This window comes from Pavona decussata, unplaced genomic scaffold (genome assembly GCF_977016875.1).
Source record: "Pavona decussata unplaced genomic scaffold, jaPavDecu1.1 SCAFFOLD_95, whole genome shotgun sequence".
NCBI lineage: Eukaryota > Metazoa > Cnidaria > Anthozoa > Scleractinia > Agariciidae > Pavona > Pavona decussata.
Window position 1 is genome coordinate 1,641,322 of NW_028145512.1, and position 19,009 is coordinate 1,660,330.

General features: G+C 38.7%; 1 protein-coding gene across 1 annotated transcript; it reads right to left on the bottom strand.

Annotated features, from left to right (window-relative positions):
- Window positions 1-657: 657 nt before the first annotated feature.
- Window positions 658-14,357, bottom strand: LOC146473050 (uncharacterized). The gene is made up of 6 exons (XM_085118888.1): window positions 14,206-14,357; window positions 4,588-4,946; window positions 2,621-2,785; window positions 2,033-2,143; window positions 1,189-1,314; window positions 658-774 (listed from the first exon to the last, which is right to left on the bottom strand). Exons 1-6 carry the CDS (start codon window positions 14,282-14,284, stop codon window positions 658-660), a joined length of 957 nt encoding a protein of 318 aa, XP_084975014.1. The 5' UTR covers window positions 14,285-14,357.
- Between the last annotated feature and the right edge of the window lie 4,652 nt (window positions 14,358-19,009).

Sequence of the window (19,009 nt, forward strand, 5' to 3'; positions counted from 1 at the left end):
AATTCTCCACAAATACGGAAAACAAAGACACGAAGGTAGCAGTCTTGGCGTGGGCCCGATACGGAATAAAACTAATGAACCAAACTTACGCTCCTTTGAATAACGAGAAATTATTTTCTGTACACAAACAATCTAATAAAAAGTGGGGTAACCTAGCTAGGTTTGGAGTTATTATCACTTAAAGCTAAATTTATTGTGGGTCTTAACAGATTGTGTTGTCGCTATGGTAACCTTTAAGGCCTAGAAAACACCTATAATTTGTAACCAATAATTAGGCATGGTTTTGTTACAACTATAGTTGTCTCAACTTGAACTGCTGGAAAGTTCCAGCCACTTTAAATATCTCATAACTTCAGGAAATGCACACTCGTGGACTTTATCAAACCTTCGTCAATTCAATTTAGTCATTTTAAAACACCCCCCATAAATACCAAAGTAAGCGTACGAACTGACGTTAATCTTTGTTCTGGGGATTAATTATGATTAAAATCAACAAACTACATTATTTAACTTATGAACTAGCGTTTTGAAGAACCGCACTAGACCTTTCAAACGGCAAAACAATGAAGACTAAAACTAGCAATGAGAACTAACAAAACAATGAAGACTAAGAGGGAAACGTTTTTCTTTAACCAAGCGCATCTGCCCGGCCACTTGTTAGGCCTTCACAAATTTACCTCCAATCACCAGGTAATCGACTTTTATTGTTTCCTTATTGTTGGCATCGTTGTTGGAGGTTCTCACACACACTTCAGTGTCTGTTGTGGACGCATACTGAAAAATGCAAATATAAAGTAATTTTTTAAAATTAGACTTTAACGTTCGTAAATGTTTCGAAAACATTAAAACTTCTCAATTTAGACTTCAATGTGTTGGTGTAAAGAGTTGGGGATTGGTAAACAACACTTACGATATATCGTTTAAACAAAACGAATTGTTTTCTTCTAATGTCCTTCATCGCATATAGTTAATTCAGTTTAATTTGTCATCTTTTCACATGTTTACGTCAAACAATGCCTGCGCTCAAAAAGATGGACGTCCTTTCCAAGTGACTGTGATATAAAATATTTAAAGGATAAAGAATATCGCCTGAGATTAAACATTATAATTCAACTCGATTGTTCCTAGTGATTTTAACGATATACTTTATATTGTGGGGAGATTTGTTAAATAAGGTAAGCTTCTAACCTCAACCCACGCAGTCAGTACGTTACATCCAGCTCCGGAAAAACGCGAATTGTTAATGTTATATCCAACTCTTGGTGACACAACAATCACAGGAGGAGCAAAAAATGGATCCTTGAATTTTATTTTCTGTAAATGAGATAAAAAAAGTTAGTTTTCTAAGACCCAGTGTTGCATAGCGACAACGAATGAACTTATGGATGGGATGTCGTATTATAGAGAATTTGTTTCTCTCCATTTTCCATGTTTTTGGAGTAACAAGTGGCACATGAGACAGTTTTTCATTAACATTATCATCATCATCATATTATTATTATTATTATTATTATTATTATTATTATTATTATTATTATTATTATTATTGTTATTATTATAATTAATTAATTAATTAATTTATTTATTTATTGTTTATCGATATCTGAAGGGGTTCTGACGTTCAGGTCAGATGATGGATGAATAGAACATATATTAGAAAGTATTTTAAAATCATAACACCTCGAAATGGTGTTGACATTTCTCATCTTGAAATGAGTAAATTCTTTTTAGGGAGTGCTTGCAATGTTTTTCATGGCTTAGTATGCAGTGGAAACGGCTAACAGTTCTGGTGTAATGTTTCCTGACTGATGTACCCGAAAATCACCACAGAAAATACTTTTTAAGTCTAGGTGTTAGCCAATAATAATAGTACCAATTTGACTTCATTATTATCAAGAATTTGCTGCCAAGCAAAACAGATTGTAAAATATAACCAAGATTCCCACAAATAAATGGAACAGTAATCATTTTCTTAATTTAGATGCAAACATAAAACAGTTGTTGGTGGTTTTGCTGTGTATTGAAAGCTTACTTGGCAGGCAGCACTGTCACGTTGTTGAGAAGGCGAGTTGTTGTTCTTAAACAATACACTGTTCGTCAAGGTAAAGTTCTGAATCCTCAAATTAGTAAATGCCAGCCAGTCCTGCAAAAAAGTAGATATTAGCAAAGTAGAATATTTTCTGTTGATTTTCAATGATATTATGATATTGAGAGAATTTAATGCCGATTTTTTTTAGTAAATGGAAAATATGCAAACAATTAAAGATGTAAAAACAGTTTAAAATTTACGTCCGCATAAATGGTCATTGGTCGACTAAAACAAAAACAGAGGAACCAAAAGAAAAAATTCGCTCACCAATTTCGGAGATAATCACAGTAAACAGTAAACAATCGTTTACGGTAATTATTACAATATTACTATACCCGTATACAGTTTCTGGTGAATGTACTTTTTGTCTCTACTCCAATCACTAGAGGAACCATCGTAGTTATCTATGCCGAAGGAGATTTCGCTTTCCAGTATATTCAACCCATTCAAAAGGCCTTGATAATCTTAAAATGGACAAGAAAATGCCTTTCCAGTAATTTTTTAACAGTAAGCTTAATGTAATTTACTCACAACTTGAATGTTTTTATGAACTCCATCAAAAATCTTGGTTTCTCTGAGACAGAGTACAAAACTATCTTTTCGCAAATCTGTTACCCAGACGGCTGAGGCGTCTTGAGGTCTCTTCAGGAACTGGTGACTAGTGGTCACAAAGACCTTTGGAAGAGCTGAGAAACGCTGAAAGGTGTCAGAAAAAGGAATATATCACTCTAAACAGTTGGGTTTTTTACTTTAAGAACTCGAACTAAGGAAGTTTTATTTTCAAGAAACAATAAGGAAGAAGAAGAAGAAGAGATAGGAACTAAAAAAAAAGCAGAAGAAATAAAACAATCTGCACCCAGGGCTTCATTTCGGTAAATACCTTCTATATCGCCTCAAACATTTTATTTAATTCTAAAGAAAACGTAGCGGTTTCTTGGGTGTATTGTCACCTAAAAGTGTCGTAATTCCTTTTGTTTTCGAAGGGACGAAAAATGTCGTTAAAGGAGGAGGAAAACTTCAGCTAGCATTTTCGGAAGCACAACAACGGCTAGTGGATCTAGGGTATGGAGATTACTCTGTTGCCTAAAATAAACAATATTAAATGTGTTGAAATGAGACCAATGTAGAAAGGAAGGAAATGACAAAAATGTAAAGACATGTAAGATAAATAGAAATGTGTGGATTAAAACAAATTAAAGAAATAAAGACTGTTGATTGAAGCGATCAACCAAGAGACAAAGAAATGTAGAATGTTCAAATCTGCTTCAGTTAAGAGACTAAAATAAAAGATATGTATAAAATACTGTGTAGAAACTATAAAATGTAAAGCGATTACACAAAATAAGCAAAATTAGAAAGTCTTACATAAACAAAGTATTCAAGAAAAGAAAATCAAAGAACGTATAAGAATGAAAATTTTTAAAAATTAAAAAGTAAGGAACGAGAAAAAATTCTTGAAATACAGAAAGAAAAGAAAATTGGGAAATATTAAAATAGGAAAACGAAAAAATAAAGGATAAAGATAGCTAAAAGGAAAAATGCAAAGAAAAATAGAAGACAATAAAGAAGAAGGAAGGAATAGAAACTCGTTGAAAAAAGGGGTAGTGTAGAAAAAATAAACGAAATGATAAATAAAAAATGCAGAAAGAAGAAATCAAGATTTACAGAACGGTAAAAGCGATGAAATGGGAGGGGATGTTAAAAAAGGAAGAATACAGGAAAGAAAAGAAAAAAGAAATTAAACAACACCGTAAGCGAGTGAAATGCAGAGAATGAACAATTAAGTTCAGCAAACAAATGGTTTAATTGATCGATAAATAAAACGATAAAAAAAATAATGAACAGAGAAAGTTATAAAATAGCAATACAAAAAAAAAAGAATAACGAAAGAAGGAAATGATATAGAGAATACAGAGAGATACAGGGACAAACAGGCAGATAGACAGACAGACGGACGGCTGGACAGACCGAAAGACAGACAGATAGATAGACAGACAGACAGATAGATAGATAGATAGATAGATAGATAGATAGATAGATAGATAGATAGACAGACGGATAGATAGATAGATAGATAGATAGATAGATAGATAGATAGATAGATAGATAGATAGATAGATAGAAACGAAAAAAAATAATTGAAAAGAGAAAGTACAGACAGAATTAAATCGCATGTCTACTGCAATAAAATTTATGAAAAGAGAAGTTAAATGGAAATTCATTTGAAGGAAGAATTGAGGAATCTTGCAAATGAAAGAAAAGAACGAACTAGAAACATGGAACGACGTCGTAAAAAATATAGAATTTTGAAAAACAATACTGGATAAATAATTGCTTACTTTGAACCGCGGAATGATAAGTATGAGTAACTACAAAGAAATTAAGGATTGAAGGGATAAACATAGAATTAACAATAAGTAAGGTAGCGAATGACGTAAAGGAAAAGAGAGGTTTTAACCCAACACACCGAGAAAGATACAGTTTGGAGGGAACCTTACCTTTTGAAAAGCGACCCTTTTGCACTTTGTTCCCGTTGTCCAAGGGTTTAAGGAAGTGGTTCCTAGTTGAGAACCAACAGGTGCAGATTGCAGAGCGATCCAGTTCACTTCTGTAGTACCGTTGGAACCATCGCCATACTCCAAAACACAAACTGTAAATCCATTTTTAGTGACAGACTCGATCCATATAGCAGCGCCGTTACCGTGATTTGGGCCTTTCTTTGAATGGCTCTTTGAAGCGAGAATTTTGATCCCTTGTCCCCCATCGAACGGCTCTTCAAAAGACACCATTTTGCACGCGAACCGTCCCGTGGTGGCGGTGGTGGTCACGTTGCATTTTCCGGCTTTGAACCTGATTGCTGGGAGTAACAAATGAAGTTATTGCAAAAACATACTCATACTGTAATCATATTGTTACACTCCCTGGGTTCAGCGAATAAAACGTACTACGTTAACGAAAAGTCTCCACCGTTTTCATTCCAATCGTTTCACAGCTTTCCCACTTTACACACTTGTCAGATCGGCTCTCCACAATTTGCATGCCCAAATATGGGAGGACCATACTTGGAGCGCAACACGCAACATTACACAACACTACGACACACAATAACCCGTTACACTGCTCACCTCCTAGTAAGAGTAATTATTCGCCCCGAATAATTGTGGCTTATAACAACAACAATCATTGGTGCCTAGACTGTTCAAGTGCTCCTAAAACAAACTGTCTTTATATATCTGGGGTGTACTTCTGCTCCTCTAAGAACGCCTGGATTCTCCTGGTCATGCTGTGGCGTTGGGATTCCCTCCTGGACATCATGGCCATCACTGGCCTGGGAACTTTTGCCTCTGAATCTGGGGGGGGGGGAGGGGGGGGTATTGTTTTGGCCTCTTGCGACGGCGGAGGTAGCACAGTCCCATTATCATAGGGTCTCTTGCCGCAAAGGCGTTCCTTGGGTGACCCTTCGTCCTGTCTTCCTGAGACACTAGGATGTCGGAACCAGTAACTGCTTCCTGATTTGGAAAAGCGTAAGCCTCAGCTGGCTTTTTACTGAAAGAGTCCATTGCAATCAGAATGTATTTGTTACCACGCTCAGTCTCAGGCAGAGTCCCCAATACATCGACGGCCACACGTTCCATAGGTTCTCCTGTATTGTACAGCTGGAGGGGTGATTTCTGCTTCGATCTAGTGCCCTTTTTAGAATCAAATAGGTCACACTTATATCACCACTTTTCAACGTGAGAGCGATAGTGGATTCAGTAAAATTTGTCACGAGCTTTGCCTAGGGTGTTAGACAGTACCAAGTGACCACCCACTGGAATATCATGGAGTAGTTAGCGCGAAGTGCTGCCATGTCTCGTTACCAGGTTCACGAGATTCCCACCGGTGATACAACGCGCCCTCCTTGAGAAAAAAGGATTCCCCTTGTGCCCAGTATGCCTTGGTAACTGAGTCGAGATGAGCAATGGAGGGCCATACTGGGCGCTTGCCAGTCTCCTTCCACTTGAGGATGTGGGAAATTGTTCTGTCCGCTATTTGATTGGTACGCAACTGTAATGGTGTCCATTGGTGATCCTCCAGCAGAAATTGTTTGCTCCTTCCTCCTGTTTCCCCTCCCAAGGAATGCTTGAGCCAGACCGCAACTCTCGGACGACATGGTTAGGTATTTCAACGGGCAAAGTGACATGTGCCTTGCTACCTTGGCCAATGGGACAGAACTCTCTCTCTTCTTTATGCTGGCAATGGATGCAATTTGAGTCCAAACAGGGTCGCTGCGACAATGCGTCTGCATTCTGATCCATCTTTCTCGACCGCTATGCAATACAGAAATCATAGTTCTGCAGTTTTCCCAGCCACCAGCCAATTGTCACTCTAGGCTCTTGAATGAAAGCAGGCATTGTAAGGAGGCATGGTCATTTTTTACGGTAAACTTTCTTCCATAAAGGTAAGGTTGGAAGTTCTCTATTGCTCTGACAAGTTTCAAGTTTCAAGTTTTATAAAGTTTTTCAAACGTTACTTACAAATGAACACCGCCTGCAAATAGCGAACTAATCTAGGCAGGCTAATCTTTGATAAATTTCCAGACGTTCACGCCTTGTTGTGCAGTAAATGCGTTTGGGTTTACTGAGTGCATGGCTGTAATAGGCTATGACTTGTTCCTCACCATTGTGAACTTGAGAGAGAAATGCCCCTATGCTAGCATTACTCCATCATTGTCTAGTAGAAAGGTTTCCTCGTTGCGGGGGTATGCAAGCACGGGTGAAGACACAAGAGCAGATTTGAGTAGCTGAAACAAATCATTGCATTCCTTGTTCCACTTGAAGGGTTTATCCGTTCGTTCTCGGAGAACGAACGGATAAAACGGTAGTAGTAGGTACACAACCCAACAAACTTCGTAACATCCTAGCATTGTGTGGCACCGGCCAATTTTGAACAGCCTGCTGGCGAAGGACACTCTCCACAGGTCCACAACTTGCTACTTCCGTGCCACAACAGACTTTCCTCGGCTCACCACAAAGGTAAACTACCCTCATGTGGACATAATCTTGTTGATCATCAATCAGTGTCTTTGCTTACCCACCAACACGTCAGGTGGGAGCATGGCAGATATGAATGAATGAATGAATGAATGAATGAATGAATGAATGAATGAATGAATGAATGAATGAATGAATGAATGAATGAATGAATGAATGAATGAATGAATGAATTCTTATATACCGTACATATCACCAAGTCTCATGGCGGTTTACATTTCTGTGGGGTGAGATCGGACGTCAGCATGTGAAGGCGCCTCTGGCAGCCGCTATCGGTCCATATTCGATCTCACCCACCCACCCACTTAACCAAAGCATGAGTGTGAAAGATAGAAAGCCCGACCACAACACCGGGAACTACGTCCCCTACTCTTGCGAACAGTGTGTGGGTTCTTTAACGTCCCACAAAGTAATCATGAACAAGGGTTGTGAGACGGGACCTACGATTTATCGTCCTTATCCGAGAAGACTAGAAAGTCTAACCGTTTGCAGATGTCAAAGCAAGGGCAGCACTTTCTCCTTAGTTATTTAAAGACCCTGAGTGTTGGTCCGGCCGGGGTTTGAACCCACGACCTCCCGTACGGGAGCCCGGTGCTCTACCAACTGAGCCAACCGGTCGGCGAGGTAGGGATGGGCCTACTGTTCCCCATGGTTCGCAAAGCGGGTTGCCCATAATCTTAGCAGACACAATGGCCTCGCCTTGAGGTAAGATCAGAGTGTCCTCAACTGCTGCCACTCGATAGCAGCGGGCCAGTTCGCTGGATAAAGTCTTATGAAGGAAAATGTCTTCTGCTCCAATTCGTAGGCTTCCTGCTCCTGCGTCAACTGTACAACCATGGGCCACCAGGATGTCTATACCAAGTATGAACCTGTTGGAAATATTTGCAACCAGCACTTCATGGGATACTTGGGTCCCTCCATTCCTGACCCAAAGCCTCAGTTAATTGCACACTTGCGCTGTTTCTCACGTTGCAATTTTGAGTAAACGTTTAGTGGCTCCTAGACTAGAGAGTGTCTGCTTGCTTAACACGCCTGGACGAACTACTGTGACGTTGGCGCCTGCGTCAACAACCATTGGGCACATCACTCCTTCAATGTCTCCATTCATAGTAAGACTGCCCTCCTTGTGAGACAATTGTCCATTCATCAATATCACTTGTGGGGTCGTATTAAGAGTCAATGTCTGAGAAAACCGGGCAAAATCTGAAAAAGCTGAAAGATGGGGGTCGGCCAAATCATTCCATACTAACATCATAGTTAGGTTAGGTGGACTTATGGATAAATTTACTAAAGTTTACTCTTCAAGTGTTTTGGTATAGGAGAAATGAGATCCACTCTCCATCACCCCCTCAGGTCCTAGTTTTTCTGGTAAATTTGACCCAAATTTGACAGCCAGCAAAAACTGTAAAATTTAGCGAAGAGAGTTCGTGTTTTGTACCTGATATAAATGGTCATAGAACTTCTTGTAAAAAGCCAGAGATATGCGAAATAAGCAAAAGTCACTCTACAACATTTAGTTTTGGAATACCTATATTTCGCATCTGCGAATGAGCAAGAAATTAGCCATTTTCCAACTCACGCAGAACACACAACTAAATCTTCAGCAACAATCGGATGCTAAAACCAAACACTCTTACCTTCCCTCTATCACAATCATCAATAATCTTTTTGGGCCATTCAAACAGCAAGATGCTTCACCACCTCCATTACTCCTACCACTCGTTGTCATGTACAGCACGACACGACGCAAGCAATGTGCCGATTAAGCCGCTCTTGGATTCCACATTGGATTTCTCCACGGTTAAATATATGCAGTTGACTAAAGTGGTCCCAAAAAAATCAGATCCCCTTTTTGGCAAATTTAACAGAAGGAAAAATTTTAAAAGAAATACGAACTAAACAGAACGACGCCATCTTGAGTTGGATTACTCTCAAGGGACTGGGAACTACTTATTTTTACTTTAGGTAGGGAGGGGACAGGGAAGGACCTATCGCCGGCGCATTGTTGCCAGAAACGTCTGTTTGTCGCGATAAACAGCTCAAGATCTGAACAAATAATTACATGAACGAATCATGCTCAAAATAGAACCAGCAGAACCGCGCAATAGCGTGAAAAAATAACTTTATGGGATTTTTTTTGAGCGCGCGGCTTTTGATGTACATTTCCACCGTCAAGAAATCAGAGATATCCAACTCCCGCGTTCTTCACAACTCGATAAAGCACGCTAAAGCATGAACAACTGGAATTTTTGAATTTAATAACAAAAATTGCAATGCCTTTATAAGAAAGTTTCCGTTTAGTAACTTCGAAAGAAGTACCGTTATTTGACACTTGTACTACATAACACTAGTAAAACAAATCTCTGTACAATGTGAAACTGATCACAGTTATTACTCAATAAATTGACCCTCCTAGGTTAATCTCTCTACTCGACACGCTCTCCTCTGAATCACTGAGGAAAGCTGAAATATGATCTCTACTTTTACCGCAAGGCAATCAGATTGGATGTGTGAAATAAGTAGAAACAGTGTCATGGAATTGTTCAACCTTTAAAATAAACTGCGTAAAACTAAAGATAACTGACGGAAAATCTGCGCTTGATATTTAGAAAAGAGAATTTTCCTTGCAGATACCCATTGGGTTGGAATTTCCTTTTTCCTATAGATAACTGCCTTTTCCAAGGTATGTTTGTTTTTGCTTCCGATCTTTTGTTTACTTATTTTGAACTTTGCTAGTTCCGTTGGTCTGTCAATGAACACATGTCGTGAAGCGAAATATTTACCTATAGCTAGGAGCCCTCACTGAATACGTCATTTGCTTTCAATAAAAGCGTTGGATTTGTCATTCTGGCTTGTCATGTACACCAGAAGGCCCTTGGGAGTATGCGCGTTTTGGTTATAAAAGCTGCTGTTGAAAACTTACACAACAAATTAACAAAAAATTAGTTTTGGCTGTATTATCTCCGCTTTGATACCTTGATAAATATGATAGGAGACGGGAAGGAGGAGCTGCCGGACCGTCAAGAATCAGAGAATAAACAAATAACATCAAGTTAACGTAGAATCTGCAACGCCTAACTCTTGAACTCTACTGGGATCATCACAAAATTGTCTCCGGGTCGAATAAATAAAGAAGTTATATATCGGTCCAACGGAACAGTAATCTTACTATTAATTCAAAACATTCACCATAAGCTTGTCCTCAAATTTTGAGGTAGCATCCTCCACTTTAAATCTGCTTGAATGGCCTTTTCGACAAGTGTTTATAATACACAGGGCTGAAACAATATTTGAAATGTTGATTTCAATTGAATGAGATGTTTGTTACATTGTAACAAAACAACGCATTTGATAAATTAGCAGAGATTTCCGAACTGATAAGAAACTACACGTAAGGTGAAAATATCTTAAGGTAACATATAACGAGTAAATTAATTACCAAAAAAAGGTGAATTGCGAGAAAATAATTTAAATATTGGCTTATTGTACATACCGGATCCTATTGGAACTGAAACTTGAAACTCCTGGTATATTTCTTCCGACACCTGTTTGTTTACCCGACGAGGATTTTTTAATTTTTTCGCTTCACCTCTGTGAGATGGGTGAGAACAACTGAATTTTAACTTCTGGTAATGTGTTGTTAATTCGTACTTGTGCTTTGGACATTTCGCTGTCTTCCTCTGATAGAGAATGCAATCCGGCGCGATTGAGAATAACATCAGCCTCGTTAATCCGTGTCCCTAAGCCTCGACTTCGATCGACTGACACCCAGATTAGTTAGATAATCTGTTAAATCCTTTCTGCATGATTTTAGAGGAATAACATAAAGCTTATTTGGCGCGTATGGTGTTGGACTGCATACACTGGCAACAGTTGAAAATAAGCAGCTCATTTTGCGTTATACATTACGCTTCTGAGTGCAATGTAAATACTGTCGCAAAAGACTGGAGCGAAGCGCATATGTCACGTAATAAATGTAAATATGGTAAGAACAAAATTGTCATAAAATACTTTCGTACGTGTATAGTCTCTTACGATATAAAAGAATATGACGTTATTTTTTCGGATTTTTTCCCTTTGTATTGAAACAAAATAGAGTTTCTGCAAGTGAATCTACAAACAAGACTTCCAACTGGGCTGCGGTAGTTTCTCTAAATTACTCTTGTGTTTTTGGCTCTTATTTGATTTGTTGTAATCCCGTCTTTGACAGTACAAGACAGCTTGACCCAGAAACTTCACCTAATCAAAGCCCACAAAACGCAAATTAAATTTCAAAACGATATTCCCTGCCCAGCAAGCATAACAACATGTAGGCCATTTAATAAGCAAGGAAAATGGTTGTAACTATCGTTGGTATCTTCATTTCCCAACAGTTTGTTATTCCTTGCCACTTACGGCATGAGCCTCAACCAGCCTTCCTTAAATCAAAAAGCTTACTTATGAAAAACAGCGTGGAACAATCATCCATGGCCAGCCTTGGCTAGCCCCTGGCTCCCTTACAACCAATCAACTAGTTCCCAGTCTATCCCGAGTGAACAAATTCAACATGGCGTCGTTTTGTTTATTTTCGCGTTTTCTTAATTTTCTTTCCGTTCAATTCGCAAGAGAGGGGATTTAAATTTTTTGTGGAACTAATTTGATCAACTGAATATTTTAAACTTAAGACAAACCCAATGCGAAATCCAGGAGCGGCTTAAACAGCACATTGATTGCGTCGTGTCGTGCTGTACATGACATCGAGTAGTAAGAGAAATGGAGGTGATGTAGCATCTTACTGTTTGAATGGCCCAAAAAGATTATTGCTGATTTTGATAGATGGAAGGTAAGAGTGTTTGGTTTTGGCATCCAGTTTTTGCTGAAGTTTAAGTTGTGTGTTCTGCGTGAAGTCGAAAATGGCTAATTTCTTGCTCATTTGCAGATACGAAATATAGGTATTCCAAAACAAAATGTTGTAAAGTGACTTTTGCTTATTTCGCATATCTCTGGCTTTTTACAAGAAGTTCAATGCCCATTCATATCAGGTACAAAACATGAACTTCGTTCGCTAGATTGTACAGTTTTTGCTGGCTGTCAAATTTGGGTCAAATTTACCAGAAAAACTAGGACCTGAGGGGGTGATGGAGAGTGGATCTCATATCTCCTATACCAAAACACTTGAAGAGCAAACTTTAGTATATTTATCCATAAGTCCACCTAACCTATCTATGATGTTAGTATGGAATGATTTGGCCGAACCCCATCTTTGACCACCTGCCTGGTTTTCTCAGACAATAACTCTTAATTGTTTGGTGGGTAGGTCTTTCCCCCTCAAAGGCGGCCGATCAAAGTTTAAATGAGGTTGGGGGACGTTCTGGTTCTGCTCATCTATAGACTGCCAAGCTTACAACGGTCTCGCTTCAGTTGTCCCCTTTTCTCGCATGCCCAGCATTTTGAGAGCCCGAAACTTTGGGAAGATAACACTTCAGTGAGCAGCCCTTTTACTTTGCAAGTACATCATCCTACTGGGATTTCCCATGACCAGGCTCGTCAGTTGAACTCACTATCGCCGTAGCACAATCCATTCGTCGAACTTGAAATTCCCTTTGGGGGGAAGCTAGTCGGTAAGATTCCAGCTCCATAGCTAGCATCAGGACAGCGCCGAGACTGGGGCCGACTCTGCTTCAGTCGTAATGTGGCATCTCCCTTCAGGATAGCAACGATGAATTGCTCCTTTGCCAGTAGGTCCTTCATTTCTTCTGGTGCGACAGGGTAAGCTAATCTTACCAAGAGCTCCAAACCCTCCGCTAGTTCTTGTAAAGACTTTTTTAAGGCGTCTCACTTTACTCTTAAATTTACAGCGATGAAGTTCTTGCTGAATGCTGATCCGAATTTGCTATCAAGAGCCGCGACTAGCTCCCTGTAGTCTTGCCGGGTGCTTGGTGGAAGGTTTCCCAGGCAGGCCCCTTTTAGGTCGTCAAAAGATAGTTCCCTTTCTGTTCGTCATTACATTGATTCATTCGAGCGACGATTTCGAACTGAGCAATGTAGGACTCCAACTGCGATTTTTCGTCAAACGATGAGGGTTTTTGAACCGACCGTTTATGTTCGGGATCCCCACTCAGCAGACTGAGAAGGGTGATAAAAACTTGGAGATTTCAGGTTGAAGCCCTGGTTTCGAAGGAGTCGAGGTTTCTACTTTCACATGCGTCGGATGCTCGGTAACAAACTCTTCCATGCTTTGTCCAGCCGAGAGTTAAAGCTCTCTTGTGTCTCCCTGGGCCTTTCCTTAACATCTTCTTCGAATAAACTTTGTTTAGAATCGTGAGGGTCTTTCATGTGAATTCTTCCTCCAACGCGTTCAATTTCACCGTCAGTTTATCTTCGTGTTATTTGATCCCTGTTTCCAGTTGAGTTGCTTGTTTATTTACACGAGTGCATAATTCTTCGAAGCGCTGCGATATTTCCTGTACTTGAAGCTTGATTTTCAATCCTTGTTGTTTCATTTTGTTTTGTATTCCTTTGTTCTGTTTTCCTAACGAGTGTACGGCCCCTAAGATATCGTCCATACTCGCCCCCGAATCCGCTGTTGGCGAGGTCAAAGTACACGTGGTTTCGTCCGCCACGCTGTTATCTTGAGTATTTAAAACGATTTCTCCGCTCTCGTCGGCCAAATTCGCGTTGCTGATAATCCCACTTCTGACACCAGTGTTACACTCCCTGGGTTCAGCGAATAAAACGTGCTACGATAATTTAAAGTCTCCACTGTTTTTATTCCAATCGCCTCACAGCTTCCTGTTTTACACACTCGTCAGACCGGCTCCCCGCAATCTGCATGCTCAAATATGGGAGAACAATATTCGGAGCGCAGCATGCAACATCAAACAACACTACGACACAAAATGGCCGTTACAATAGGAAGTATATTTAACATTGCCAAGCAAAACGAAGGCTCTAAATGAAAATAAACTGAATTTCTCCTCCTTTGTGCAATTATGCGGTTTCCTCACTATCCACTTTTCTTTGAAGATTAATTTAGACGTAAGGTTAATGTAAAGTATTACAATGGATATTAAAACAAAATTAAACATTTCTTGTCTCCCATACCTTTGCTGGGTTGGGAAAAAATCGCAACTGCGCAGATAATGAAGAACAACTGAAGATGAAGCTGGTACTCAGAAGACATCTTGCTTCAAGTAAAGAGAAATTTTCCCGCATGAGGATTATACCTCATAGTCATATGTGGCCGAAACGTTCAGAGCACGTTTATACAAGTTGTATGGAGACAACTTATTCTGGGGGTGGGCCTGGGAAGCGATGTGAAAGGGGAGGGTTGTTCTTGGTTTGGGGGCTCAGTGTGAGAGAGTGATCAAGTCCAATTAATCACCTGTCACACGGTCCATTGCCAATGATATCATTTAGGATTCAAAATCAAAACTTAACGCAAAAGAAAAATGTAAAAGACATATCGATCGTATTTCAAAAAAAGAACTTAATCGAAGGAATGAAACTTTAGACCGTTATTTGATGATTTATGGAAGATTAAAATAGTAAAATTGTCGTCATGAAAAATATTTATTCAGGAATTGTTTCCTGTACTTAATTTGTGAATTTTGAATTTGAATTACATGCCTCAGTTGTTTAGGATGTCAATTATACTTTTGCATTTTGTTATTTCCCTTGGTTGTGGATAATTACCTGGAGAAGCGTTTCTTCAGACTATGTATTTTGAGCAGCCAAAGTCTATTTGTGACTGATAACAAAGCATAGACTAATTGCCTCTACTGAATTTATGAGTAACCAATATATAGCAATCCTATGAGCCAGTTTTGAAGAGGTGGGCATGATGGATATCCTTTTTTCATTATTTTCACTGTTTCTGTTAGTTCTCTTTACATTTGCAACTTAATCGGGTTTTACAAACCACAGCTACTTTAAATTTAAGATCCTCGATTATCAGCAGCTCGAATAAAACAAGTATTAAATAACCGACTATCACTGAGGAGATTGATTTGCTGAATATGTAAATAGGCCGCCAATGTTGTGCATCATATTTTTGTTATCTGTAACCTGAAATGATTTTATTTTCGAAAATTCCCTCGCACTAACCAATAAAGAGCTCATACTTGGATTGAGTTGAAAGCGTTATTTGGCGTAAACAGACCTGAGCTTTTAGAATAACAAGCAACGTATTATAATCTCCTGCCTAAAAGCCTCCTTGTCGATTAATGACACAAACAAACAACTGGCTTTATAACATGATGATAACACTCTTAAAATATCATAGTGCTATCAAAGCGGGACCAGCCATCTTTGATAAATACATTTTTCTTGCCTTTGATCTTCACTTCTAACAAAAATGTTGTGAACAGTCATACCCGGTAGCCTCTAAATTTACGTCTGAACTACTTCCTCAAACATATTTATCTATTCGGTTACTTACCCGTTGTGTGACAGTTTCTGTTCATTTTCTTTTTCGGAGTTTTATAAAAACTCGCCTAAAAAAAATAGTTGGCACAAATAGAAAGGATCTTTTAATGGTAGTATAATTCAAAACGCTATAATGTTATATCCATCAAGCACTTGAAGATATGGTCTATGGAAATTTGTATGGTGTCATTTTATCATCATTAACTGATTCGCAAATAATCGGGTTCCACTGCCACAAATTGTCATTTGTGTGCCATTGTCTCATTAATTTGAGCTTTACTTTCTCCTACGCGGATTTGCTTTTATGTCTAATAAAATAAAACGACTTTTCAGGTTCTAATTCTCAAATATAACCTTTGTTAGCCGAGTGTCAAGACGTAGATCTCAAGCCTAAGGTACATTTCGCGACCTATTAAGTAAGAAAGAATACAACAAAGCGATTAGATAAATTGTCCCCTTTTACAGTAAGAATTTTTAGTTATATTTTTTTTTTCGTACAAGACTTTATAAAATTTCCGGCACGTACAGCTTTTCAATTACAAAATAAAAGAAACTATTGATTTGGATGAACGTCTGCAAATTAAGTATATTCATAGCGGCGTGTGCTTATTCATGTTATGTTCTGATGTATGTAGATTTACCGTTAGCTTGTCTCATCTTCTAATAATCCTTTAGAACAAGTCCTATTCACAAACGTGGTGCTATTAAATGATAAGAAGTCTTAAAAGAGCGCGAGTGTAGACAGCAATCTGGGACTAAAGCATCGGCAGCATGGAAAGCGCACAATGGAGAGCGTCAAAACACCGACTAATTACCTTGAGGTCCAACTTTCAATATGGTGATCGATATCAAATGCTTTCGTGGAGGAGAGAGCGGAGATTATCATCATATTACTCATGCACCATGCAGCCGGAATTAATTTAAAATCACAGCTTGTGAATTGATGAGTCGACCTTCCTATGAAAAAACAGTTCTTTACTTAATGACAGGAAGAAGCAACTACGTTGAATAATCAGATATATTTGTTATTTAAATTGAGTGGCCTATCTGGTAAATAATAAAAATAAACATACCAACTGGAAGTGTTCATAAATAGGCCTCAATAAAGCGTGCAGAGCATAGGATATTAAAACAAAAAACAAAAAAAAACAAAAAACAACGTGCGGCGTCCAATAAAATTGAGCAGAAGAACAAATACAACGGAGATAATCTGCAAGTCAGAGTACTCCTTGCGCGGATTGTGGAAACGGCTGGTAATCATCCTCGGGGATCAATTGTGGATGAGTATCAACCCTAAGCACTGCCAGACCCGCCAACTCTTTCCTAACATACCTGACAACAATACGATATGACAATTAATTATTCACGTTCACGATCTCTCCATCCCCTCTCGGTTTTTATTCCGAATTACTTCAGTGGTGGTCAGAATTTGAAGACTGACACTGAAAAAGAGTGATGACTTATAATGTGGAACAACAAAGATAAACGTTTTAACAACAGGCCTATCTTTTATGGTAAAAAAATATGTAAGGATGTAGGTTACAACCAGTGAATCGTGTATCAAGCAGAGGTTACAACCAGTGGTAACACCGAGACCTACGGTAGGGGTGACTGCCACAGAATTTAAAAACCCGATGGAGGAACCACCAGCAGTCATTTACACACGAGAAGAAGAAGAAGAAGAAGAAGAAGAAGAAGAAGAAGAAGAAGAAGAAGAAGAACGACACTGATCTGAGTAAATACATGTGGCAGTTAAAAGAAAAGAATTAAGAGTTTACCATCACATGGAAAGTCATCGAAAAGGCCAGAGCCTACACTAACCTCTCCAAGCGATGCAATCTCTGCATTGTTTAAAGCGCTCTGCCATTATTCTCCCCGACACTCGAAAATATGTATATCGCAGGATATCTGTTGTGTGGGCAGTGTTTCAATTTGTTGAATAATAATATTAGATATAATAGTTGCTCTGTTTTTTATATTGTAAAATCTAGGGCATTTAATGAAAAAATAATAAGTAATTAAAATAAAGAAAAACAGCTTCTTTATACATAATTTATGACTTTATTTCCCCGTAATTATTACTAGCATAAGTAACTAGTATTGTAAGGAAGAAAGTAAGTAAGTAAGTGAGTGAGTGAGTGAGTGAGTGAGTGAGTGAGTGAGTGAGTGAGTGAGTGAGTGAGTGAGTGAGTGTATTGAATTTTAGGGACCGGTGATCTCTTCTGGCTGTAGCCATGGAAAACGTTTAAACAGAATGTTATTCAGGGTCTGAATATAAAGCTAGGCGCTAGTCTGTCGAAATTGCTTGACCCGCGTTTTATCAGGTAGTTTGTAAATCCTAGAGTATATTAAGGCCGGATAGTTTTCGTAATTTTTTATTCTGTACCGATGAATTCACCGTGTGAAAATGAAGTTATTAATCCAATACATTCCAATCCCTCCGACTAACTTTAGTTGTTTGACAGATGTCTTTAACAGTATCGGGCACGCTGTCTACAAACGAATGTTTAGACATACGGATTTGGGAACTAGGAAGTTGTTGCATTGTTGATTTTCTTAACATGTAACCAGTCAGCTTGGACTGCGTGCAAAGATTGACTTCACGAACAGAATGTGCCGAGACCCAGTTAATGAAAGCAAAACAAAGGGAGGGTGACACATCTTCGATGGTGGCCTTTTGTGTTCAGTATTACTCTAATTACTTGCATTTGTTGACACGCCTTACTTATCCTAGATATTAGGACAACTCGGGTAAGGCTCTGGAAAAAAAATCCCGAAATATTGCGTAATAACATCAGAATTTTGTTGTACTACAATGATTTCAATTGTTGGTCCTGCTTTTTTTAGTCTCCATTCTAATCTCTCAAATAACTTACGATTCTCTTACATTACCCATTATGACAACTCACTTTTGAAAAATTGGCTTCTCCAACTCTGTTCCCCTTGCCTAACCTTAATTTTTTGGCTCAGCAAAGGTATCGTATGTTACTTCCAGCTTTTTCGTAAAACAATTTTGTTTTTGCAAGATTAGAAGACAACTCACCAAGAAATTGTGAACAAATTGTAATATCGGCTGCACACCACTCTTTTTTTTTCTCCGCGCAAGGGAGATCAACACAAAGAACTCAGAATCAACCTTGTATTTGATAAAAGATTTGTAATATGCGTTTTTTTAGTACCTAATAAAGATAAAATAAATAAGTTAAGTGAAGTTACAAAAACAGAAAAGCCAAAACAGACTAAAGCAAAACGAAAGCAAAAGGCTGATGTGCTCAGGGAGCTAACAGTAGATGCCGTCACATCGAGCGCTTTTACGTGGTAAATTACCCTTTTACCGTGCATTTCGTATTTGTGACGTGGTTTTTTCCCCAAGGTAATTTATCATGGTAAATTACCAAGACTACGAAGACATCAACTGAAGTGCTCAACATCACAGTAAAACAAACAAAATATGGGGTTTTAAGACCGAGTGAAGACTCGA